Source organism: Perognathus longimembris, chromosome 2 (genome assembly GCF_023159225.1).
Source record: "Perognathus longimembris pacificus isolate PPM17 chromosome 2, ASM2315922v1, whole genome shotgun sequence".
Taxonomy (NCBI): domain Eukaryota; kingdom Metazoa; phylum Chordata; class Mammalia; order Rodentia; family Heteromyidae; genus Perognathus; species Perognathus longimembris.
In genome coordinates this window covers 93,336,777-93,364,396 of record NC_063162.1, presented here as the reverse complement: position 1 = coordinate 93,364,396, position 27,620 = coordinate 93,336,777, and the positions used below count along the sequence as shown (strand labels likewise).

Below are 27,620 nucleotides of genomic sequence, written 5' to 3'. Positions count from 1 at the left end.
CAGAAAAATAGATACATATAATAAATAGCAAAACAAAAGAAACAAAAGAATTAAAACTAAAAAGAAAAAATCCCAACCAACCAACCAGTACTAATGGTTATCTTCCAGTTTACAGGAATTCTTTGCCACAATTAGCTGACTCAAGTATCAAAGAAGTGAAGCCGTGAAGTTAAGCGCAGTCGTTGCCTTATTTTGATATAGTCTAGCAAAAAGAGTTTGTCTACAAGTAATTTATTGCCATATCTCTTTCCCACTCCACATTAAAAAAAAAAAAAAAAAAATCCCTCGCTGGACCTCACAAAGATGGCTACCGAAAGGCGCCACTACGTTTTACCTCACCACGCACAGAAATGAGGGCGGACCCTTCAGCGAAAAGAAATGTAGGCGTGGCTAACGCAGTGGGCGGTAACGCGAGGGATCAAGGCGAGGCGGGGCGGGGCCGGTGAGGGGTCGCGGGCGCTTCTGTTATTCAGCCGGTGCGCGCCGCGGCGGGAGGCAGCGTCTGTGGAGTCCATTCGACCTAAGGTCCCGAGAACGTGCCTGGGCACAGCCCGTGCCGACGAGGGGCAGCCTTGTGACCGGACGGAAGCAAGGGGCAGCCAGCACTGCGGCCGGCGGGAAGCACCCGGGACTGGGGAAGCCCCGGGAGCAGCACCTCGGCGCCTCCCACACCCTTGGGGCCGCGGCGCAGGGTCACGGGGCACGACGCCACCGTGCGCGACCCCGGCCCGGATTCCGAGTGGTCGCCCAGCTTCCAGCGCCGCCCGCGCCGCGTTGCGGGGCGTGGAAGGCACCTGCGCCTCTTAGGTCTCCGCCCCTCAGCCCCCCAGCGCCAGGCTCTGGCAACTCACCTGGACGCGCGCGGGCTGCGTGAGTCGGGCGTGCGGGGCGCGGCGGCCTCGCCCCCTCGCGGGAGGACGCAGGTGGAGCGGGCGCGGCTCCTTGGGACCCGGCTCCTCGGGACGCGGCGCCGGCCGTCACTAGGTCCGGGACACCGGGCTGCTCGTGCCCGGGAAGGGAGCCCCCTCAGGTCTGGACACAATGAACAGCGGCAGCGTCAACATCACCTATGCCAGTCGCAAGCGGCGGAAGCCGGTGCAGAAAACGTGAGTGACCAGAGTGGAGGGCGTCTTCCGCCTGGGGGCTGTGCGCTAGGGGCGGGAGGCGAGTCCCAGCCATCCTGTAGGGGAATTCGGTCGGTTTTGCACCTAGCCCTCCGTGATCGAGGCTGGCGGAATAGTTCGGGAGAAGCACTACTTGGACTTTCCCGTGTATATTTAGTTCTTTCACTATACATATATGTGTGTGTATACATACATATGTATATGTGTATGCGTGTGTGTATAAGTATATAATACCCGCATTCTCCATGGCCGACAAACGCGCTCTCTCTTGTTTGCTTCTCCGGTTGTTCCTAATTTGCTGCTGACAGCTCTGACCTGCCTTGTGGGTGCTCCTGGATTACTTAGCCTAAGCCTGCCATGAAATCCCTCACCACCCTAAGTATCTCGTGGGCTAGGCAGGTTAGAGGACAGCCTTGATTATGATTCTTGGTAGAAAGTTTGGGGTGGAGTGGAGGTGGGTGTGAAAGTGAACGAAGGGGCGCAGGGTCTCTGCATGGTATTTTTCTGTCCATAGCAATTAGCGTTTCTGTTGCTCTCTAATTTACTTGTTAGGCAGTGATTTTTTTTTTTTTGGTAATGATCCCAGTGATCATCACATGAGTGAGGTGTGTAAGGATGGCAGCAGGTAGAAAGGCTCAGTGGTTAGGGATGTCACAGTGAAGGATTTGGTGGTACTTTTTAATCTTTGGGAAGTTTTCTTTTCTTTTTGTACATAGGCTTAGAAGACTTAGAACTGGAATTTTATTGAGAGAAGTTTTTACTCCTAGTATCTACCTGTAATTTTCTCTTCTGCTCAGAAGTTTTGTCAGTTCTAGTAGAGTGATTAACAAGCTTCCTTGTTTGTTTGTTTTGGTGGAGAATTTTGTGTGATAGGGAATACTTAACAAATTTTTTTTGTGGAAAAGAATAGATATACTGATGGATTTGTAATGAATAGTTTTGAGTTTCTTTATCTTATCCATGTTTTTCAAGTTTCTATATGCTTATTCAGAGGAAATGAAAAGTGTACATTTTGCCTAAACCTTGGCAACAGTGCATTTGAACCAGAAAAATAACAGCCCAAATATTTAAAACCTTCAATGTTACATTGTTTTTTAGTCAGACTAATTTCCTTTAAGAGTTTCAACTATTGTAGTTCTTCAGATCCTGACATAAATTGACATTAGTGGAGAATGCTCATGTTTAATAGCTTGGTTAAAATTTGGAAGTTTCATGGCATATCTGTCTAACAAGAATATTGCTCAGTTAGCAATTTCCTTGGTAATCTTGGTAATACTGCTTACGATTTAAACACTGTGGTCTAAATTGACTTTGTTGGTGGTTCAGAGATTTTCCAATGTCTAGTGCATGTATTTATTAAAACAACTATATTTTTAGCACAGTATATAATAGAGGTAATCACAGGTGTATGGACAGAAAATCTTAAGATCACCATAATGGATTTTTTAACTTGAGTTTCAGTCAATATGTTAAAAGAATTAATTGATTTGTATACAAAATTAAACACTTTAATTTTATATTCAACGTAACTTTAACCTTTTGGGTTTCTAGTTCATATGAAAGATACCTTCTCTTTCACCTTACTACATTTTGAAGGAAGATGTACTTCTATTAATATTTTCATTACTTCCTTAGACTTTAATACACTTGTATTTAACAAATCCTTATACCTATCATATTTTCTTCATTCATCTTTATTTAGGTAGATGTTTATTCAAGAACTGTCTGTGGTTTATTGAGAAACATTCATTGTTTCTAACCATACATTAATGTTACTAAAAGACTTGTGTTGGCACTTACATTATCGAGTGGGAGTGTTTCAACTTATTTTTACCCAAATGAAAAATAACAGACTTTACAGTGCAGTTCCTCGAAGTTCACTCTAAGAATGAGGCTATTAAACTTTAAAAGGGGTCTCTAAATTAAACTACTGCTGTGTGGCTAATGAAGCCTAATCCATGCCAACATTGAGGAAAATACACATTGCTGACACTGAAAATGCTGTTAAGACCCATGTAACTTTGACCTGGTAAGTCACATCATCTTATTTTACTTACAGAGAAGATGGGCTATAGAACTTTAAAATGGCCATTCAGATATACTATTCTGTAAGGTTTGAGGGTATGAGACATGGCACCATTTTAACTTAGGCTGTTTCGGTACTGAGCAAAATAAACGCCCTCTAGTGGCAAGTCTCACATTGAAAAATTACCTATACGAGGAAATATATTTTGAATGTGTTTAATTTCAAGAAAGTACCTTTGTATAGGGGACTGAGTGTTTCCCTTTGGAATAAAGCAAGTTAAAGGATCTGAATATTGCAAGAAATCCATATTCTTCCTTTTAAGAAGAAACTTTCAAAGCTGGTCTAAGGAAGGGAATCTACTGTAATCTTTCTAGAATGATCTGTGTTTAGTAAATCTGCTCTAAAAAGTATTTTTACTTAAATTCTATTCTTGTTTTATTCTCTTTAGAAATGACTGTATTTCTGTATTTTTATTTTGTTTCACAAAGATAATTGAAAACCCCATTCTAGAATTAATTAGCATCTCTTTTTCACTAGTGATAATAATAGTTTTGAGTATAATTTTGGAGTTTTGTTAATAGCTGAAATGTCTTAATGCTATTTTATTTTGCCATATTTTTACTAAGTTAGCATTTACTTTGGAAAGTATTATGTGTTGGATAAATAACATCTGTAAATGGTATTATCAAGAGATACTACTGGCAGTAGTGACAATAAAGCTAGCCTTCATGAGATATCAGAAATGGAGTTGATCTGTTAAAACTCTTACTTTATTAAAATACTGTTAATATTAGTATAGTATAAAAACATTGCCTTTCTGACTATGCTAAATTGCAGTTTATTCTATTTCAATATCTTAAACTACTGAATTTTGTTACTTCCATCATATAATATCTATTAATGAGTCTTTTCAGTTGCATAATCAGTTTTGAAACTTCATCATTATTTTTCTCTCAAGTAGCTATGTTTAAGAATTTATACATTGTGGCCAAGAGAACTCCTGCACATTGCAAGTGATGAAGTGAAGTAAGTGAAAGTGTTTAGTTATAGGCAGCATTAAATTGCCAAAGAAGAAACTATAAGTTGAGAGGACTGGATATAAACTAGCAACAGTTCCCTTGCTGTTTTGAATCTGGTCAAGTTTCTTTATAGATAGAACAGAACAGTCTACTATATTGCCTCTACTATAACTAAAATTACTAAAGCCTAAGTTCTTCGTAAATGTGAACACTACACAAGATATCTGTGAAATGGAAACATAAGTTCTGTACTTTTAATGCTATTAGCTTACATATAACAGCACAAAGATTTCTGTGAAACAGTAAGAGGCAGTATATGGTTATTTTCTCACAGATACAGCCAAAGCAGGCCACTATATTTCTCCAGTGAATAAACTTACTTAGCTCATGTGCGTTCATGTGTTCAGTTAAGACAACTAGAAATAAGCACCATGAAATCTTTAACCACAATCTGCTTATGTAGATCCACATTAAATTTTTTTTCCTTTGTGGTTTAATATAACAAAATGATGGTGTATGCACCTATTCTGATATTAGCTAGCATTGAGCATGGTGATAGATAGATAACTTATTTCATTTTTATGGAAGTACAAAGGATATCATATTTAAGTTTTATACATAGGGACTCATGGTTCACATTAAAAATTACTTAGGAAGAAAATGAAAAATCTTGGATTGGATATTGGATCATATGTCTTTTGGCCCCAAACCTTACCTTTTAATAACTTCACAGTAAAACCAAGTGAACATCATTGAGTCATATGTGCCCTGTGTTGTAGAGATTTTCTGTTCTCCACTGTTGGCCATAAAATAGCACTGTGGCTGGAAGAAACCACTTGCTGTTTCCCATAGGTGTCTTGTACTTGCTCATCTCATACTTGCTATTTGTGTCCTTTCCTCTTAGGATCTTTGATTTGCTACCCACTTCTCCTTTGAAAACTGTTTTTTGTTTTGTTTTGTTTTTTGGTTGGTCATGAGGCTTGAACTCACGGCCTGGACTATGTTTCGAGCACTTTTTGCTCAAGGCTAGTCTTGTACTACTTTGAGCTACAGCTCCATTTTTGGTTTTCTGGCAGTTAACTGGAGATAAGAAGCTCACAGCCCAGGGGGGCTCAGCTTCCTGAGTAGCTAGGATTACAGGTATGAGCCACCAGGACCTAGGGAAAACTTTACTTTTAATGTGCATTATTCAAATACTCTATAATTTACATTCAGGTATATATGCTTACTGTAACTTTGTATATATGCTGGTTTTGAAGCTTGAACTCAGGGCCTGGGTGATGTCCCCAAGCCTTTTGCTCAAGGCTATCTTGCTCTATCATTTGAGCCACAACTCCGCTTCTGCCTTTTTTTTTTTTTTGCACTTAATTAAAAAGAAGAGTCCCACAGACTTCCTGCCCAGGCTGGCTTTGAACTTCCATTCTCAGATCTCATCTTTCTCAGTAGAGTTACAGGTATGAACCACTAGTGCCCAGCCAAGCATATATAGTTTCAAAGTTTAATTACACTCGAGATATAGTGTCAAGTTTCTGATTTCACTACCATTGGCATCTGGGGATATGTCTGTATTTATTCACTTTGTGCAAAAATATTATTGTCAATTTTTCAATTAAAAACCAAGAGAAAGTAACTAGCTCATATGTACGGATTGTGTTTCTCTGTGTTACTAGGCATATGCAGGTTTGAAGATATTCTACTTGAGGTATCTTTTACATGTGGATTTGCTTTCATAGTTTTTTTTTCCATTTTAACTTCATTCTTTTCTCTTTTTGGATTGAAATACTTGCTTAGAAATGTTTGTTTTATAAAATGATCCAGGTATATTTACAAAATCATAATTTGTACTTAGTATTATCTTAAAGTTGGCCCATTAAGCATTATTATTTGATGCCTTGTGGTAGTTAAAGGTTTTATCATTCTTTTGTTTCTCTGTAACATTTTTGAATTTAATAATTTTGAATTAAATCAATTTTCAATGTTGTATTTGTTTTTATTATGTAAATACTGTTTACTTATGAGTTAAGTAATGTGCAGTGATTACTTTTTCCTTCTGATTGGATGCTAGCATTGATTTACTTTTCATTTTATATCTTGCTATTTGTTTGCATCTGGCTATAACTGTCACTTAGGCTTATTAGAGACAAAGATTGTGCTTCTATCACTGTTTTCCGTATTGTAGTGTGATTTTCCTGGAAAAGAAGGATAATTACAGAAGGCTATATATTTATCATCATGAAATAATTGTAATTGTATTGTAAGTAATTGTATTTCAGACCTAATTTAGATGGCCACATCTGCATGAACTTTTGAACATCACCTTTACAGTACCTACATTATTGACCAGGGCATTGTGCTTGACTGGCTCTGTGATAGAATATATTTCTTCCTAGTAGGATGAGTAAGCTTCCTAAAGAATGGCTATATTTTATATATCTCTTTAATCATTAAATCTTCTTGGTACCATGCACATAGTATTTGAGGTTTGAACCAGGGTTTGAACTCAGGGCTTTGCATTTGCTTGCTAAGTGCTCCATTACTTGAGTTATTCTGGCTTTTGCTGTTTTTTTAAGAGATGGAGTCTTGTAGACTTTTTGCATGGGCTGGCTTACAAACAGGATGCTCCAGATCTGATTTTTCTAAGTAGCAGGGAATATAGATATGAGCCACCAGTATGTGGCAAGATCCACTAATTTAACAGTTGTTCACTACTTAAAATTTTCTTACTCATGTTTTTAATGATTGAGGTATAGTGGATAAGTACATATCCACATATCCATAGTTAATACTATACAAAAAATATGGTCTAATGTGGTAGCAAGTACTTGTAATCCTGGCACTCACCAAGCTGAGACAGAGGAACCATTGAATTTGAGAACAGCCTGGACACTATAGTGACACCCTGCCTTAAAAAAATGTGGGTATGCACAGAGAAAAGAAGACAGCATGATTCTTTTTCATGACTCTGAAAAGAGTTGTGGTCTTAGGGTATACTTTATTTCCTGTTTTTCACTATTAATGTCTTCACTGAGCAACTGGTTTTATGGATCTCACAATTGGACAGCAGCAAGAGGACAGTGGCAAGAGATTCTGACCCATTCAGAGTAACATCCAGCATTCTCAGAATTTCTTTTTTTGCCTCATATAGGGAAATAAAATATCTAGCCCTATTCCATCCAACAAAGAAATTTGACTATTTATAGTATTTCTCACTCCTATTATTTTACACGAAGCTTGTAGTTTATGACTAGAAACATTTAGGAAGCTTGTGAGCAGAAAGCATCCCAGTCGATATTGAGAAAGGAGAGTCCAGGTTCTAAAAATATGTATGAATGAGTACAGTCAGGTAGAGAATGAAACCACATAAAAATACAGGTATTGGGCTGGGGATATAGCCTAGTGGCAAGAGTGCCTGCCTTGGATACACGAGGCCCTAGGTTCGATTCCCCAGCACCGCATATACAGAAAACAGCCAGAAGCGGCGCTGTGGCTCAAGTGGCAGAGTGCTAGCCTTGAGCGGGAAGAAGCCAGGGACAGTGCTCAGGCCCTGAGTCCAAGGCCCAGGACTGGCCAAAAAAAAATAAATAAAAAAAAATACAGGTATTACTGATAGACTGAAGCAGTGGGAGATTGAATCAGAGCAAAAAGCCAATAGAGCAAGTCAGTACTGAGAAAGCTAATCTCTTGTTAGAAAAAAATAACTTTACTTAAAAGAATTACTGAAACTATCTTTACATGTCATTTTGAGGTGAATAAGTATTATATAAAGCACTGAGAGTCACATTAATTTACGATTAGTCTGGATTGTTTTTTCCACTTTGCTTCAAACACTGGCAGCAAATGATGTGCCTAGCAAACATTGTAGTTCGGGGTATTTAGAAGGGTTTAGCAGTATTCAAACTGGACCTACTATTGAGTCTGTGAGCTTCAGTAGTTTGGTATCAGGGCTTCTAAGATAGAATCATGGCATGTAGTCCACTGGAGCCTTGATTTCACAATTCTGATTTACAGGTTGGGGCATGATTTTTGAGGTTATGTTTTAAACAACAACAACAACAACAACAAAACATAGCTACTTCTTTACTCCATCAACATTTTACAATATATTTAGTTAGGTCACTTGGAAATGTGATTTCACGCTCAATGTTTCATAACTAACAAAAAGCACGTGAAAGAAGTATATGGTTGTGTGTAGTATAAAGAAACAACCTCAGATTGTAGTGCAGGATTGAGTACTGCATAGTGGCAGTACAGTAGCAACACAAGATAGGCATCTTACTACATAGAAAAATAAGTTTTAAAGTTACTGTTACTTTTTATTCCATATCAGGTTGTCTCACTGGAATATTTGTGTTATTCTCTTTTGGAATTTCTCATGATCATTGCTGCAAGCTTATGACTAGGACCAAGTGTTAAGGTACCTATAATCCCAGCTCCTCAAGAAGCAGAGGTAGTGGCTGGTAGTTCAAGACCAACCCAGGCAAAAATGACAGATGCTAACTGTAAAACAAACTAAAAAGCAAAGGCAACATGACTGAACATGAATTTTCAGTTTGTTATTTCAGTAGAATATTCCATAGAGGAATGGTACACTAGACATTTGTGTAAGACTCAGAAGACATAAGGAGTTTTATCGCTGATAACAATTGTAAGCCAAAGGCCATAGGAGTCTGGAGCAAGGATATGAAATGGATGAGACAGAACAGGGTTTCCTAAAAGCACAGAAATACATGTTGATAAGTATAGTAAATGAGATAGCTCTGGGGCAGAATGGACAAGGAAGACTTTAGCTATACACAATGAAGTCAGAGGGGTAGATAGAGACTTGAAAGACCTTTGCTAAACTAAGTCTTGCTAAGCTTGCCTGGACAAGCCCAGGCTACTGTATGGGATGTTTTTTTTTTTTCTGGCAGTCTGGGGCTTGAACTTGGCCCGGGCAACTGTCCCTGAGCTTCTTTTTGTGCAAGGCTAGTACTCTACCACTTGAGCCACAGTGCTACTTGCAGCTTTTTCTGTTCAATGGGTACTAAGGAATTGAACCCAGGATTTCATGCATGCTAGGCAAGCACTATACCACTAAACCACATTCCCAGCCATACTACTGTACGATTTTAACAGGGAAGTGACATAGTCACTGGTGACAGAATCCTAAACTTTAGTAAATCCTACCCTGTTTGTTTACATTCTTAGTCACCAAAGTCAGCCTAATAGAACAAAGGCCTGAAGGTGTAGGTCCATCTCAGAGTTAACCACAATTCCAGGACAACAACGTCCAATTTCCTACCATGATTTTGGGGAAGCTTGCTGTTTCTTCTGTGTCTTTCATCAGACATCTTCATGGCTCTAAGCTACACTGTATTCAAGACTGTGTTGTGAGACTTGCCCTGCCAGTCAAAACCAGCACTTCCATTAGTGCTTGCTTACTTCTTACCCTGCTTCTTTTTTCTTAACACTCATCAGCTAGAAAATCTAGCTGTAGATCTCTTCACTTATTTCTCTGTCATCCAACTGGAACGTAAGCTCTGTGAGAACAGGAGTTTTTGTATGTTTGGTTCACTGGCAAGTGTTCTGTTCCTGTTACATTACACAGTGGCTCTTCACTGTTGAAAGAATGAGCCCCATTTCTAACTAACAGTTCACCATTCCCAGTTATGCTCCCTCAATAAATCTGGATCAAGATCCATCTCAGATACCAACTTCTGGTGAAATCTTTTTTTCAAGCAGTTGCTCTTTCTATTTAGCCACTTATACCATTTTTTTTTTCAAGCCTCAATTAGTTGTGCTGGGTAGTTTCATTTTAACATGTCCACTTCTGCATGCAGTGAATCTTGATCATTCTTCCTCCTTCCCCTTCCCAAACCAGTCTCTTCATTGTTCCTTTTCCATGCATGTACATAAAATATTTTGGCCATGTTCACCTTCATTTACTCTTTCCATTCACCCATTCCCCTCCACTATCCATATACCCAAGATAGGACAAATACTCTTTTTGTTACAGTGCATGTTATTTTTTCAAAGGAATTCACTATGGTAACACACACACACACTCACACACACTCACACACACATCACTTTTTTTTAATCCATTCGTCAGGTGTAGGGCCTCTTGGCTATTTTTGTAGCTTTACTATTGTGAATAGTGCTGCAGTGAGCATGGTTGTTTAGGTGCCTCTATTATCATTTTTTGAATATGAGTAGTTTTCTGGGCTGTCTAGGATTTGGTGCAAATAATTGTTAACAGTTATTAATCAATAGAGAATTACACAATAAGGTAAGATATACGTTGTGCAATTAGTTGTGGTTTGATTGTGTTGATCAGTGCAATATAATTAGAGGGAGGTAGCTAGGGAACACAGTCTATTAAGTGTTATACCAACAGGCTGGAGATAATACTGACTTTTATCTATATACCACAATCAGTTTTTTATTTCATGGAAAACCATGAAATATAAGAAAGAAAATAGAAATATGCAAGTGTTTAAAAATGACTTGCCTAGGGAAAAACAAATTTATTAATATTCCTGATTTCATTGCATCATAATCTTTCTCTGTAAAATATTTCTTCTCCATATGACATGAAAATATAAATTATCTAGAAATACTTTTGCTCAATCAAATTAATAGTATTATACTCAGGCTACTCTGTTTTGTTTTTGTTGGCAGTCCTGGGGCATGGACTCAGGTCCTGAGCACTGCCCCTGGCTTCTTTTTGCTCAAGGCTAGCACTCTACCTCTTGAGCCACAGCGCCACTTCCCGTTTTTTTCTATGTGTATGTGGTGCTGAGGAATCGAACCCAGGGCTTCATGTATATGAGGCGAACACTTTACCACTAGGCCATATTCCTAGCCCCAGGCTAATCTACTTTAAAAAACAATATAAGTCCATTTCCCTTGTCAAAAATAGCTTTCATTATCTTCTGAGAAAGTATGGAAATAGAATATAAAATTTGTTCCATTTTTCAATGTTTTTGATTTATATTGTAGCATCTGAGGCTACAATATAATGTATCTGATGTGTGTAAAATCATTTTTAAGAAGTTAATTTCTGCTATAAAAATCTTGGAAAAAGTCTCTTGTGTGAAGAATCTGGTTTCTTCTGAAGTCAGCTTTCTGTCCTACCCATACATGTCTTCATGTCCTTCCTTCCTTCCTTCCTTCTTTCCTTCCTTCCTTCCTTCCTTCCTTCCTTCCTTCCTTCCTTCCTTCCTTCCTTCCCTCCCTCCCCCTCCTTCCCTCCCCCTCCCTCCCTCCCTCCCTCCCTTCCTTCCTTCCTTCCCTCTGTCTGTCATGAGGCTTGAACTGAGGGCCTGGAGCTGTTCATGAGCTTTTGTAGCTTAAGGCTAGCATGCTAAAACTTTGAGCCACAGCTCTATTTTTTGTTTTCTTGTGGTTAATTGGTGATGAGTCTCAGGGACATTCTTGATCAGGCTGGCTTCAGACAGTGATACTCAGATCTCAGCCTCTTGAAAGCTAGGATTATAGGCATGAGCCACTAATGCCCAGCAATATCTTTCCTCTTAGATGATAGTCATGTTACATTGTTGGGGTTTCAGTGAACTCTTTCATTGAGACACAGTTCTATGAATTATAACAATTATGTAGAAATATGCCCAATAATGAAAAGGAAACTCTCCAATTAACCTCTAATGCTTGCTATCCAACAAATATGAATAAAGTCAAATATAGTTTTCTTATTGAGTTTGAGGTCCATATAGGATGCCTGGGGGACAAACTTCACATATCAGACGGCTCAGGAAGTCATTACTAAGTAGAATAAAAGTGTATACAGATAGTACTCTGGGGATAATAAAGATAAACATTTCAGTTTTTATATTCCTCTACAACATAAATGATGATGTGCTTCTTGTGGAAGATAGCAAAGGAAGCTTGAGTTTTACATAATTTATTGTACATGTCTTTTTTCCCCCCTTCTCTATCAATGTCTATGTTCGAGGGAGAAAAATCCGTATTAGAGTTTAATTTTGAATCACTAAACTATATATGTGCACTACATATATACGTGTGTATATACAGAAAAAACTATTAAATGTATGTAGCATTTTCCTGTAATGAGTTAATAAGCATTTTAATTAAGCATGACTTTTACTATTTTCCTTATGTAGGATATACAAAGAATATTTGAGCAAATTTTATATAAATTAAAGTAGATTTTTAAAACTTGTTATATTAGAAAAATATTAAATATGATGCTATAATGCAGTAGACATGTTTGCTTCAGTTTTTCTAAAGGATTATCATGTTATTTTGTTTGCTTTTCAGTGCAAAGCCAATTCCACCTGAAGGAATCAAGTCAAATCCTTCCAAGCGACATAGAGACCGACTTAATACAGAATTGGACCGTTTGGCCAGCCTGCTGCCTTTTCCGCAAGATGTTATTAATAAGCTGGACAAACTTTCTGTTCTTAGGCTCAGTGTCAGTTACCTGAGAGCCAAGAGCTTCTTTGATGGTATGTCAATAAGGTTTAATATTTCTGTAATAACTTAGGAAATACTTATGGTTTCACTGTGTTCATAACTAAAAACTAGCAATAGGTGAAGTTTTTATTGATATATAGAAAATTAAGTGACAAAGCCAAATTTATAAAAATCCCCTAAAATCAGTTTTCCAGTTTCATTCATGCAACAGATATATCACTTAAATGATATATATGCCAGAATCCCTTGTAAATCAAATATTTATCAAGTTAATGTATTTTTGATTGAAGATTCCCTTCCAATTTGATATTTTATTTAAGAAGCCAAGAATGAAACATGCACTCAGAATGATGTTACAAGCCAAGTGTTTGTGGCTCACTCCTGTAATCCTAGCTACTCAGGGTGGCTGAGCCCTGAAGATTGTGGTTCCAAGCCAGCCTGGGCAGGCTATACTTATCACCAGTTAACCAGTAAAAGCCAGAAGTAGAGCTGTAGCTCAAGTGGTAGAGTGGTAGCCTTGAGCAAAAAGTCTCAGAAACAGCACCCACATCCTGAGTTCAAATCCCAGAACTGGCACATAAATTGTATTTTAAATGGGAGTTCATGTTTGAAAATAGTGTTTCAATGATTTTTGTCATGCAGAATAATTCCTTAATTTCTCTTATTTGTTTATAGTCAAAACCGTATTTTTCAAGGAACATTTTGTCTAATGTATTAGTTTTCTTTCTAAACTATAGTAAAGGAATTAATAGTGAAGTCTCAGTGACATGTATCAGTGTATGTTAAACTTCAGTGTGTTCATTCACTAGTGATCAGGTTAAGATGCAGATGTTGTAAGTTAAGGTGTGGCCAGAGATGGTGCATTTCTGACAAGCTTTCAGTTGATACCATCTAAAGAAGTCCCTAGAGAAATATATTTGCAGAATACTTGATTTTGTGATATATAACTAGAATTTAGAAAAATGATTATTTTCCCTTTGGATTTATGTTTACATGTTTTGATGTGTATCATCTGTGTATATTTTTATGCATTTGCTTGCTGGTATGTTCTTTCTTTTGGACAAATCTATTTTGTTAAACTATAGTTCTAACAATTTTTGTATGGCTGATATACATTGATTCAAAAGTAGTAATTGCAGGGATGATTATATATTTTAAGTTTTGTATTAGATGCTTAAGTAATCTTTGATCTGTACAAAAAGCTTTTACATGTTCAATATCATCCTACTGAACTCTTCATTTTAGAAATGCTTTGTGCAGCTTTCAGTGGTGTGCCTCTGATTGTATGCTTATCAGTATGTCATCCTTTTGTGATAGAGTTGAAATTAAACTCAGGTTTTTAGATTCCTTATACATTGTGTTTCCTCACCACATTTCAGTTTTCTTTTCTGGGAACCCTAATATAGAAAGCTCTTGGGGCCTTTTCTTAGGTCTCTGTTTTTCATAAGCACAGTTCCAAGACAAGCATCACCTGGAACTTGTTAGAAATGCTAACTCTTGAGCCTCACCCTAAACCTGTGGTATCACACTGGTTGTGTGGCCAGATTCTTGCATATTAAAGTAGGAGTCACTGTTGTACATTGTCGTCTTGAGCTCATGAAATGAAATGAGCTACATGAAATCTAAGGTCCTTAACCTTAGCACTCGCATGCTGTGGTTACTGCTTGATTATAGTGTGGGATTCCATGACCTAAAAGATGTTTCTGCCATATGGGAGCTTACATTTGGAGGCCAGGGAGACCTTTATTATTGACTGTGGTGAAGACTTCTTGGCAGAGTCACTTTACCTTTTCATTCCTGCTCCTCTATGGTAGATAGATAAAGAAATATATATATATATATATATATATAGAGAGAGAGAGAGAGAGAGAGAGATTTGTTAAAAGAACATATAGGTTGTGCATTCTTTAGAGGTGAGAGAGGTAGGAGAACAGAAGCTGAGAATGGTGACATATTCCTGTAATACTAACACATAAGAGGCTGAGGTAGGTGGATCATGAAGTTCAGGATAGCCCGGGCTGTATAGGAAGACCTTGTTTCATAATCAGCTAAAATCAAAACTTGAAAAAAGGGTAGGAGATGGAAAGTGAAGCTCCTTAGAGTACTAACATAATTGCTAACGTTGAGACACATATATGTTTGCCAGTATAAATACATGTTTATGCACACATGTTTAACTCGTATATCATACATACACATATAGCTGTAGATACCCATATGTATGATTAGACCTATTTTACTAGTGCCTCAAATAAAACAGATTCCAAATTTACCATAGAAATAATGTTACAATATAGGAGAACTCATGATGGAATTCTTGTTGAAAGTATTTTTTAACTCTTCATTACTCTATTTTTTGTTCTGGTTCAGCATATTTGACAATAGTATTCTATTACCTATTTGAATCATTCCTGCATCAACTATATGATCCTTAATTTTAGATCCTTCGTATTATTGCTTCCAGACTCTGGTGTGCATAAGAAATACCTGCAAAGAATTACCTATTAGAGCATTCCTCATATATTCTGATACAATCAGTTTTATAAAACCCAGGATACAATATTTTAACAAGCATGTCACATAGTCTGTGTTGGTTCTTGACTATACCCTTAGCAATATATGGCTTTCTTTGCCTTTAGAAGGAAAAACCTAAATACACGGAATATTAAGACAATAAATGTGTTTAGATGAGCCTTACTGATGTGCATAAATATTAATTAGTACTTTAGATTGTTCAATACATGAACCAACATAAGGCTAGATGACAGGTAGGGAGAAAAAAATTCACAAAAAACAAAAAGATCCCAATGTTTCCTATAGACCACCAATAGTCTGGGAATGCAATGCAGTGTTTCTGAGCATACAGAGAAAGAAAATTTGAATGTAATACCCTCATGTATTAAAGAAAGGCTTAATGTAAGCAGGGAGAATTGGAGTGGGCTGACAGTGCTTACACTTTCTGTGCATGACCCACTCTCCCACTGTTAGAGACACAGCATAGTGAAGGGAAGGGAAGCTCACAATGAATAACAGGATGCAAACAGGGGGTGTGTAAATTCCTGCGGAAAGAACAATATAAACGAGTAATCATACAATCTTGTTAGAAAGGAAACTCAAGTTTTACTATAACAATAGATATTTTTCCAAGAAAATACATCTATTTATTACAGGTTTAAATAATCCAGCTTGGATGAGTCTTCTTAAACTTGGGAGCCATTGACCCACATCATTACTACTGTCTGAAAAGCATTACTTGAGTTTTAAGTATGACATTAGTATTTATTCATTTCTAATTAGGTGAAACATTCTAAAATTTAACTTTAAAGTCCTTGAATGGGACTTAGTCTTTTTGCAATTATGGTTTAGTTCAAATCAATTTATTTGATACTATTATGCTCAATAATACTATTTTTTGTTTTGTTTTGTTTTGTTGCCAGTCCTGGGCCTTAGACTCAGGGCCTGAGCACTGTCCCTGGCTTCTTTTTGCTCAAGACTAGCACTCTGCCACTTGAGCCACAGCGCCACTTCTGGCCGTTTTCTATATATGTGGTGCTGGGGAATCAAACCCAGGGCTTCACGTATATAAGACAGGCGCTCTTGCCACTAGGCCATATTCCAAGCCCCTCAATAATACTATTTTTGAAAGGGAGAATATATAAGAAGTTTAAATACCTTTTTGACTTTGTAAGATCAAATTTAACTTTTGAAATGTTCATCATCATATAAGTATTATATTCAGGTTGTTTTCTTTTTTTGGCAGCAACCACAAAATTTAGATTTTGGGAAAATAGTGAAAATTTGAGCATGATCACTTGTTGTTTAAGAAATTCAGATATGTAATAAGGTGGAAAAGTCATAAAACTTTCTATGACCAGAGGTTAGATGTTATATAGCAGTTATTAATTCAGTAAAATATTCATGGTAAATACTGTACTGTGTCATGCAGTATCTTAGATTGTTCAATACAGAAAAATAATGGAGAAACTTCCTTAAAGTCCAAAAAAATTACAGCATGTTTTCTAGACCACCCGTAATCTGGGAAGTCAGTGCAGTACATTTAAGTGTATTAATAAGTAGTTTTGTTTGTATAATAGCACATTTGAAATAAATTCACTTCCCATATTTAATGAATCTAAAATTATCCATAAGGAATTGATTTCTTTTCTGTCCTGAAAATTTCCATATGATGTGAGAATTTGTTTACTATCAGTTTTACAGAATATTCTTGTCAGTTGGGTTCTTATTTCTTTGGCAATACTGGGTGGGGTTTGAAGTTGGGGTTTTTTGCTTGCAATGCGGGTGCTGTACCATGAGCCAAACCCACAGCCCATCTTATGCTCTGGTTATTTTTTGGATAGAGTCTCACTTTTGCCCAGGGCTGGCCACAGACCTGATTCTTTTACCTCAGACACCTGTGGATCTGGGCTAAGAGGTGAGCACCACTGCTCCCAGCCCCACAGTTGGGTTCTTAATTGTGTCTAGTCTAGTTACTGGTGTCAGATGTCTTTGTTCCAGAGACAGCATTCCATCTCTGTCTCAGTGTGGCAGAGGGAGATTTGTATCTTGAAATAAGCATGGGTTGGCAGGCAATGCGGATACCAGTTCATCAGCTAACTGATTTTGAGGTTTGTTAAAACCTTAAACTTCACTCTTACACACAGTCATTGTCTTCTCAGTGTGAACTATAATGATGCGAGCCTGCTCTTTTAGATTTGTTGTGGATTAATCCTGAAAAGAAGAGGCCTAATGGAGTAATTCTTAGGATTAAAACTATTGCTGTGTAATTTATAATTCTTTCAAAGTACTGATATTTTACTTGTTTCAGTGGGCTTTTTTGTTGTTGTTGTTGTGATAGCTGAATATATGTAGGACCTTTGGGGACCTGGTATTAATATCACCTATGAGTTCCTTGTTCATTTAAATTTGTATTTTGACTTAAAGAAGTTAATTTTCTAATAACCTCTTTTCCAGCCTTTTAGTAGGACATGTAATTTACAACCCCACACTTTTCTTTTATCAGAGGAATACATATTTAAATCTGTGCACGGCATTCAGGAGAAAGGCTTATTTCTTTGGTGGGGATACATATTTTGTCTGTCTTTGTGTAGTTATCCTGTTTTCTTCTTAAAAGTTTGAGCATCAGGTTTTGTCTGTGTAAAATTATTAATAGGGCTGGGGATATAGCCTAGTGGCAAGAGTGCCTGCCTCGGATACACGAGGCCCTAGGTTCGATTCCCCAGCACCACATATACAGAAAACGGCCAGAAGCGGCGCTGTGGCTCAAGTGGCAGAGTGCTAGCCTTGAGCGGGAAGAAGCCAGGGACAGTGCTCAGGCCCTGAGTCCAAGGCCCAGGACTGGCCAAAAAAAAAAAAAAAATTATTAATAGAGTTAATTTCCAATAGTCATACTTTATAAGTATGTTCTTTAAGCACAGAATTTAAATTTTATAAAACACAGAGAAGTTAAAGCTAGAACGCACACAGGTTATTTCTCCAGATGTTCTGAGTCACTGGTTCTCAAAAGGACAAATAGTGTCATCTAGCTGTTGTTAATGAGGCAGACTATGGAATTGCGTCCTCAATCTGTAGAATCAGAAATTGTACAAGGATCCCACTAGTGGAACTAATAAGCCTTTGTGTGTGTGTGAGCACACATGCATACTCACACACACACACACACACACACAGATCCTGGGCCTTGAACTCAATGCTTGGGGGCTGTCTCTGAGCTCTTTCTCAAGGCTGTTATTCTACCACTTAAGCCACAGCTCTACTTCCAGCTTTCTGTCTTTATTGATGCTTAATTGGAGATGAGTCACATCATGGACTTTCCTGTTCAGGATGGCTTTGAACTGCTATCCTCAGATCTCCACCTCCTATGTAGCTAGGATTACAAGCATGAACCACCAGAGCCTGGAAAATAAGCCTTTTAGATGATTCTTATGCCTACTTTAATTGCTACTATAATTTATGTTATATTCTGCCAATAAAGTACAGAATTCTAATAGAATTCTGTGTAAATTCTACTGTTGCATACAAATATGAAAAGTAAACGAGCTCATTTTCCCAATGAAAAACTAAATTAACTCATCTTACTGATTATGATAATGCAGAGATTAATATATACTTGAATTGAGTATAATTGAATGTGTAATGGAAAAATGTTAAGTAGTAGCTTCAGAATTCCCTTTCTACTTGATAGTTGGGATATGACACAGCTCAAAAGTATTTGTGTGTATTTGCTAAAAGCACAAGTATATTATTTATTTTTGTTGTTATTTTACAGTGCTATGAACAAACCTAGGGCCTTATGCCTGCTAGCAAAGCATTCTACCATCGAGCGATAGCCCTTGTTTTTTTGAGACAGGGTCTTACTATGTAATAGCACAGGATCGCTTCAAACTTGCTATGTAGTATAGGCTGACCTTGAACTTGCTGTCCTGCCTTAGCCTCCTAATGACTAAGATTACAGCCATGTGCCACAGCAGCTTCAGCATTTGAAAAATTGAATTTTAATTCTACCTTGGTTATTAGAAATCTATAGGCAGGGAAAAAAATCCATCAGTATTATCAGACACCTCCGAACTATGGAGAACAAATCTTTGTTCCCTAGGAGTTTACTTTGTAACCTGGTTGTCTTAAATTGTAGTTTATTCTTTGTTTCCTTCTTTCAAAAGAAAATACTTCAATTCCAAATAAAACTTAATGTATTAAAGTAAAATCTCTGTCACCTCAGTGTATTTGGAAATTATTTGTATATATTCATTGGAACAGGACTTAGCTAAACTAGAAATGCTTTCCTTATGTTAAGAAATGCCGTCCCTTTCTATTGTATAAAAGTTTATGTGTTTGGTTGAATTTTATAATGTCATTGCTGTGTTCTTCTATGCTTACATCAATGTGGGAATGGAATCTAACTTTTCCTGCCAAAATAATAAAGGGGATAATAAATACTATTGTAAAGTAAATTGAATTCATATCAATGATTTGGGATTTAAAAGATACGTACTTTTCCCTGACAAGATTTATCATGTCATGTGTCTGTTTAAACAGAAGCTATAGTTACAAAATGCAATATATATTTATCACAAGACAGTATTTCTTCCTTATGAATTTTCTCTCTAAAACAACTCAAATCATGTTCTCTGAACATGAAATGCTTGGCTTGTGGAGAGAAATGGAAATCTGAGCTTAAAGGTATGAAAGGAAAGGACTATATTAGAAAACAGAAGTATGGATGAGTGCAAAAGGTAATTAAAATTGAATCCTATGGAATGTCTATCTGATAGTGCTGTAATGTATTTGCACTCTAAATTTCATCATTGTTTAAATTCTTACTTGTTTTATGTTTTTGCTTCATCAGCTTCTTACTGAGGAACGTCTTAGCATTGTATATATTGTGGTATCTTTGTATTTGTCTCACTTTGGAAAGTGGTATATATCTTGCTGATCAGGAAGATTTTAACAATTGTCTTGCTTTACATCGCATACTTTCTTTTTTTTTAATTGTTGTTATTAAGTACTTGTACAGAGGAGTTACAGTTCCAAAATTCAGCTTATAAGTACAATGCTTCTTGGTCAATATCATCACTTCCTTTGTTCTCTCCCATTTTTTTCCTCTCCTGTTTATTTTTTATACAATGTACATATAATATAGTGCAGCTTATTTTTTACATAATGCACATTGAATATAATGACTATAGCAGATACTTTCTAAACAGGATCATAATGACTTGTATTATCCAAAATGACAGCATTTCAAAAAACTGATTGTAACCCATCAGTGATAATTAAAATTTTACAGGGCTGGGGATATGGCCTAGTGGCAAGAGTGCTTGCCTTGTATACATGAGGCCCTGGGTTCAATTCCCCAGCACCACATATACAGAAAATGGCCAGAAGTGGCGCTGTGGCTCAAGTGGCAGAGTGCTAGCCTTGAGCAAAAAGAAGCCAGGGACAGTGTTCAGGCCCTGAGTCCAAGCCCCAGGACTGGACAAAAAAAAAAATTTTTTTTACAGATGTTAGAATCATCTGAAAGGTTTATTAATTCTATTGTTGGGTCTTCCTGTAAAGTTTCTGATTCAGTTGGTCTAGGATAGAACGTCACAGTTTGCATGACTAGAAATACTTCAGATACCACTCCTTCCTTCCTTCCTTCCTTCCTTCCTTCCTTCCTTCCTTCCTTCCTTCCTTCCTTCCTTCCTTCCTTCCTTCCTTCTTTCCTTCCTTCTTTCCTTCCTTCCTTCTTTCTCCCTCCCTCCCTCCTCTCTCTCTTTCTTTCTCTCTTTCTCATCCTCCTTCCCTCCTTCCCTCCCTTCTTTTCTTTCTTCTTTTTTTGTTCTGGTGCCCATCTTATTTAGGGCCTGGGCAAGGCTAGTGCTCTGCCACTTTAGCCACAGCATCAGTGCTAGATCTTATTTAGCCTTTTGAGTAGCTAGGATTACAGCCTGAGCCACTTGCACCGGACTACATTTTGTTTTTGTGAATTGTTTTGTTTTGTGAATTGTTCCAGTGCTGTGGTATTTAAAATAATTTAAATATCTGATTGTACATGTGCTTTATATATCATCTTGTACTTTTGAAGTACTTCAGATCAATATCATATAGTCACCATATGTTTTGTTAGGTATTTGTTAATGTTCTCCATTTAAAGACAAGAAATCATTCAGTTAAGCCCCAATATGCAATTTATTGGAAGTTTTCTTTAATGATCTCGGGTTGGATAAAATCAGCAGAGTTTATTGTCCTTGTCCTTGATTGTCAGTGATTGTCTTCAGGCATGTTCCAAGTATTGTGCATGTTATTTTACCCTTAATAGATTTTGTCTCAGAGGGATAGCATTGTCCTCCTTTAAAGGTGAGGAAACTGAAGATAAAAGAAGGTTAGCACAGTGGGAAGTCTGAGAGATGGTCGATCATCGCCCACATACTTGGCTCAGGCAACCTGGATTTTTTACCAGCTTGTATCACTCAAGGTTCTTTGACCCTGGGAAACTTCTCTAAGTCTCAGGTCCTATTCTATGGAAAGAACAACAATGCCAGTTTCATAAGACTACTATGGACTTTTAAGATATCAAGTATGGGAAGTGATAGGTATAAAGAGTATTATTATTCAGAAATTAAAGTCATTCAGGACGCAGGAAACAATCCTGTAATAGGACTTTGTGTCACCTTCTAGCTCTTCTATTACTTTCTGATCAAGGCAGGCAAGTATATATTTGAAAGTGAATAGTATTAATTAATATAACTAATACTTCTAAGAAGGTTAAGGGAATAGATATGAAATCAAGAAATGGAGGGAAAACTTCGTAGAAGGGTAAACATTGCACAGTTGAGTTGAGAAGCAAACATAAGGTTAATTTTCTGCAAAAGGCAAACTGGTGGTTTTTTAGATGCTAGGAAGTGAGTGTGCCCTTGACTCATTCTTGCACAATATTTACTTCTGTCTCATATTGATGACCAACAAAAGAACAAAATAGAAGCATTTGTTTCCTTTTAGTAAAACCTTCTAGTGGTCACCTCTAAAATACATTTATCATGTTTCCCAATTAAGCAGTAGTTTTACATATTAAAGATTGCCATCTAGCATTTGGATTTATAAGCATTGTTATTTTTCTTACCTTTAAGTTCCTTTAATACTGTTTTGGCACTTCATGTTTTTGACATTCTTTTCTAGTTATTTATTTTCATAGTGCATATGTCCAACATAAAGTGAGCGTTTTCATTTGTCTGATACATATGTCTTCTAGTACCCTCAATAGAAGCCAAAGAACAAGTCATAAATTACTCTAAATCTCTTTAATTTCTTATTCAGCTTCTCAGTGGTCAAGAAGTTACCTCTTTATGCTATTTTATCCTTTTCTCCTATCAGTTACTCTGGGACAGACATCAAGTCCATTGTTTAAAAAATGATTTCAAGAGATTCCTCAGGATAATTTAGACCTTTTAAATTTCACATCATTTTTAGAGTTGTTGATTTTATAATGCAATGTTTTAGTTACATTTTGTGTTTTCTTTTAATGAGTTTTATTTGGTATAAGTCTTCAATTGTGTGCCTCATACTCTGCAGCATTTGGAGAAATTGCAGAGTATAGTTAATTGCATTGTCAGGTTTTAGTGCATTCAAGAAAATTTGGCCATTAAAAAAAGCTATCAACTACAAAATAACGTACAGAACATAAAAGAAGAAAAGACTATTCTCACTCTATTTTTCCTTTTGATGAGAAACATTAGAGTATTTCCTTTGGTCTTGATTAACTGTTAGACCAATCTATCTCATATTATTTTTTTGGCCTAAGGAAATCTGTTCTCTGGCCTTTTGAATTTTTATATTCAAAGGCCAAGCTCCTGGCCTCTTCTTTTAGAAAGATATCTTTCAACTTCTGCAGCGGCCAGAACTTGGCATAAGATTCTGCTGTGACACATGCACTGATGAGTTACCAGAAAATACCCTGCAAACATGAGAGTGTTTTTATGTGATAACTTTGTTCAAGCTTAGAGAAAATCTAATTCTTCATAAATCTTCTTTTTTACTGAGCCAGATTATTTTGGCACGTAAAAATCTAATGAAATAAGAAATCTTAACATGATTGCCAAGTCGGTACTTAAGTATCACAGGCTTAAAAAGGGATCAGCAAAAATGGAGAGGGAAAGCAAAAGGTTTTTCAAATATACCTTATCTCACGAGGCAGTCCATAAATTCTTGAACGTGCTGCTAATAATTAAAGACTTGTTTATTGACTCTTGATCTGCTATGTGTCCCGAATTTCAGATGTATTCACATTACTTTTCACACTAACCCTGCAGGATGGATTTTATTATTATTATTATTATTATTATTATTATTATTATTATTAAATTGCCACTTCTGACATCAGGAAACAGGTCCAAAGAGCTTACACATTTAATAAATGGCATTGCTAACATTTTTATGTGGTTTTGTCAGATACTATAGACGTGATTTTAAATGAAGTAATACTTAAAGGACTTGATAAAACTAAGTAAATGGTAGCTGCAGATATTACTCCAGTTATGTTGCCTTCTAAACTATTAATACCTAACCACACATGCAGTATTTCAAATTGTCCTTTTATGTTAGAGATTTTCTTGATAGCCTTTTCATACTGTTTAAATAAAAATGTATTTGCGGGGCTGGCAATATGGCCTAGTGGCAAGAGTGCTTGCCTCATACACAAGAGGCCCTGGGTTCAATTCCCCAGCACCACATATACAGAAAATGGCCAGAAGTGGCGCCGTGGCTCAAGTGGCAGAGTGCTAGCCTTGAGCAAAAAGAAGCCAGGGACAGTGCTCAGGCCCTGAGTCCAAGCCCCAGGACTGGCAAAAACAAACAAACAAAAAATGTATTTGCTATATCATTTTTTTCTTTATTTTTCTGTAGTTGCATTGAAATCTTCCTCTGTGACCAGAAATGGAAGCCAGGATAACGGTACAGCAAAATTCAGAGACTTGAACTTGCAAGAAGGAGAATTCTTATTACAAGTAAGTTTTAGTACACAGACTTTCTTAAAGTAAGGACAATGGCAAATGAAAAGTTAGTCCATCTTTTAACTGTTTCCAGTTCTTTAGGACTCACATAGGGTCTTGCATCTTGTCTGTGAACTATGCAGATACATGATAAAATGAAGTTAGGTGACTTAGAAGTCTGGTTGTCACCTCCCTGTTGTAATCCCTTCCAACAAGAGGAAGATATTTGATTAAATGTACTTTCTGCAAGAATATAGCTCAACCAAAAATTTAATGCATTTTGTACTTAAAAGTGATTAAGCTGAATTTTATTTTTAATATGTTATCTTGTAGCTTACATTTTATTGTGTGCAGTTAGTAACAACAAATGTAAGCCATCTTCTTTGCTTTAGACTTGAAGAGTTTTAAATAGATTTGTGAAAATATTTTAAATTGTTCCTAACCTCTGATTTAGAACTGGAGGAGCTGTTCAAATATGTTTTCATTCACAGAGTTCTCAGAAGTGTATTTATTATGTTGAAAGAAGATGAAATCAAGACCTGTGTTAGAACACGTACTGTTACTGTGACCTCATCACTTTCACTTCTTTACAGTGAACTGGATGGAAGAACTTGATTTGTTTTTGTGACACAAAGTAGCATAAGTTTTGACAGCTCTATTAATTCAGTCAGTGCCTGCTCAAGTGGGGCAATTAGAGTGTAGTGTAATAATTCCTAAAATTTTTGTTATAATTCTATAATCATGTCCAAATTCCAGATAGTACAAATTAACTGGACTTCCTTATGTTAAATAAATCGGATATATTTTATATATTAAATAAATTGGATATTTATTCTCTTCCCTTTACCAGCTGAGGTTCTCTATATGTATGTTAATTAAAATGAAGACTTCTTATTCCGATCACAGGAGGGTGATTAAATACATTTGGGTTATTTAATAAGGTGATAATTAAATCTCTTATTTTAAAAATATGGGCTGATTGATATAGCAGTAAATTGGTTTAAAATATAGCTAATGATTTTTGTCTTCTATTAAAATTATTTAGATGAATTATGCAGCATATTGTTAGGAAAACAGTGAGAATAATAGCATTGCATTATTTACTAATTTAGTATATTGCATTGCTTGATGTATTTTTCAATAAACTTTATATGTTTTATAATTCTTTGAAGTGCTTAGATTTTAAAATATATCAGTACTTGACGTGTCTTTCTTTCTACAAAGGAATTTTCTACCAATCTAGACTCCTCTCTTTAAGATCTAGTCAGCATCGTTTCCCAGTATTCTTCTTTAAATAAAGCAGTGTGATAGACTATAGTGAATGATTTTTATACAGTTGATTTAAAAAAAATAAGTACTGTGGTTGAGCTTTAAATTTAGCTGTCATCTTTCCTTAGCCAAGCCAAACATTAATAGATTTTTCTTTATTGCAAGTATGTATTATGTGTGTCTAGTTTGGAGGTGTAAGATATCTAATCATTGTAAGGAGATTTTTTTTCAACTGAAGTCAGAATGTATGAAGTAATGATGTTAATTTCCATTACTGATTTTATGACTTTTTTCCTTCTAGGCTCTGAATGGCTTTGTACTGGTTGTCACTACAGATGCTTTAGTCTTTTATGTTTCATCTACTATACAAGATTACCTGGGGTTTCAACAAGTAAGTATGTTTTTCTTTTCCTATTTAAAATAATTTTCTTTAGAAAATGAACTTGCTTATATATTTTATAGCTTAAGACCAAAATTGATTATATGAAGTATTAATTAAAGTGTATGTGCTATTAAAATATATTTTCAGCTAATATATTTGCTCATCTCAATAATTTATAGCACTGATTTCTTAAAATATAAGTATCATTCTTGGTTATTGGGTTTGTACTTGGACTTGTCAATAATCTCATGTGTAAGAAACTCTCAAGTTGCTGCAGATAGAGTTCAGTGATATAGCACGTGCCTAGTCTCTATAAGGCTCTGGTGGGTTCAATCCTCACACAAGGGTGGGGGTTGTGGATCTTTCAGCAGACAGAGTTTAGGGGGGTAGAGATGAAAGTATTTACCATCAGTTAACATGGATTGCAGAAAACATAAAGGAACAATGAAATAAATTTGGTACTATGAAAAAAGCACAGGTAACATGTTTTAGTTTATTTTGATTTATGTGGATTATTGAAAATGGCCTTAAGAAAAATGGATTGGAATGTACCTTAAAACTTGTGGAAAACAAGGGGGAAATGAGGAGATAGACCATACTATTAGTAGCAGACTAGAAACCCTTGAAGGAAGTAGGTATTTGGTTCATTTAAACAGCTTTGATTAGATAGTGGGAGTTGTAAAATGTTTGGCACGTTTGAGTTTAAGAACATTTTATATGATTTGAGAAAAGATTGTAAGTACACTAGAATGCTTGCTATTCTTATGTATCTTATTCTCACATTACAATGTACATAAAAGTAACCAGAAACATTTGATAAAATCTCTGGGCCTGTTCTAGGTCACAGTGTTCAGCAGGTCACATGTATACATGTCTATGCATATCCATGGATATGCATTTCTAGCAGTCTTAACAAGACTACTGATCTGAATATTTTTTAATGCTGTTACCTAGACTGTGGTTTCACTGTATTATATACACACAGTGGAAACCACTGGAAGTTTTTGTTAAAGAGAAAGTGAAGTATGTGCTTTACCTTCTCTTTCAGATGACAATTCTGGCAATTGTATAATAGATGATACAGAGATAATTTAATGCTGGGAGATTAAGTTCCTAGGGAAATTCAAGCATAGATAACTAAAGTAATGGAATTTGGCAACTTCCACAAAGCCTGTGTTTCTGTTTTCCTTGATTTTTTAACCCAAATATATTAGTGTCCTTAGAAAAATATGTTCGAAATTTAATGAATTGTATAACTTTTTAAATCATTATTTGATATATATATATATCAGTTAAGAAAACCTAAGAGATTATCCACATTTCAACTTCTTTTATCACACTTTTACACAGCCTGAATATTCTTAAAGAAAATACTCATATACAACATGAGTAGTACACTAAGACACAGTTTTTGAAAATGGAAATTATGTACTGTTTATGAGTTATAATGCAGTTGATACAATGTATCACTGTTGAACTTTTGTTTTAGTTGCTTAGAGTATTATCACTCTGAAAGGTAAATGTTTTGTGAAACTTTTCTCCATGTATATGTATGTTTGAGTGTGTGCTAGATGGAAAATGTGTTTTATATCATGAGTTGCAGTTTTCAAAAGGAGAAAAACTAGAAAACAAACTTGAAAACTAGAAAAAAGGAGAAAAGCTAGAAAAGTACTACGTTAAAGACAAAGGGCTTCACCTTGAAGAGAATTCTGAGAAATGAGGAAAGGAGAGATCCTGATATGGTGTTGGCACAATCTTATTGAATTTTACCAATACAATAAAAAATTGCTGGAAGGAAACATTTAATAACAGTGAAGTAAATAACAAAAATTATGCTGACTATTACAAATACAGTGAAAATTTACTGGAAGAAAACATTTAATA

General features: G+C 36.2%; 1 protein-coding gene across 1 annotated transcript in view; it reads left to right on the top strand.

Moving 5' to 3' along the window:
• Window positions 1-453: 453 nt before the first annotated feature.
• The window catches only part of Ahr (aryl hydrocarbon receptor), a 42,436-nt gene continuing 15,269 nt past the window's right edge, over window positions 454-27,620 (top strand). Inside the window, exons 1-4 of the mRNA XM_048339740.1 lie at window positions 454-1,106; window positions 12,447-12,634; window positions 24,000-24,100; window positions 25,656-25,745. Coding sequence (XP_048195697.1) covers window positions 1,042-1,106; window positions 12,447-12,634; window positions 24,000-24,100; window positions 25,656-25,745 — 444 coding nt within the window. The 5' untranslated portion in view covers window positions 454-1,041. The remainder of the gene's footprint in view (window positions 1,107-12,446; window positions 12,635-23,999; window positions 24,101-25,655; window positions 25,746-27,620) is intronic.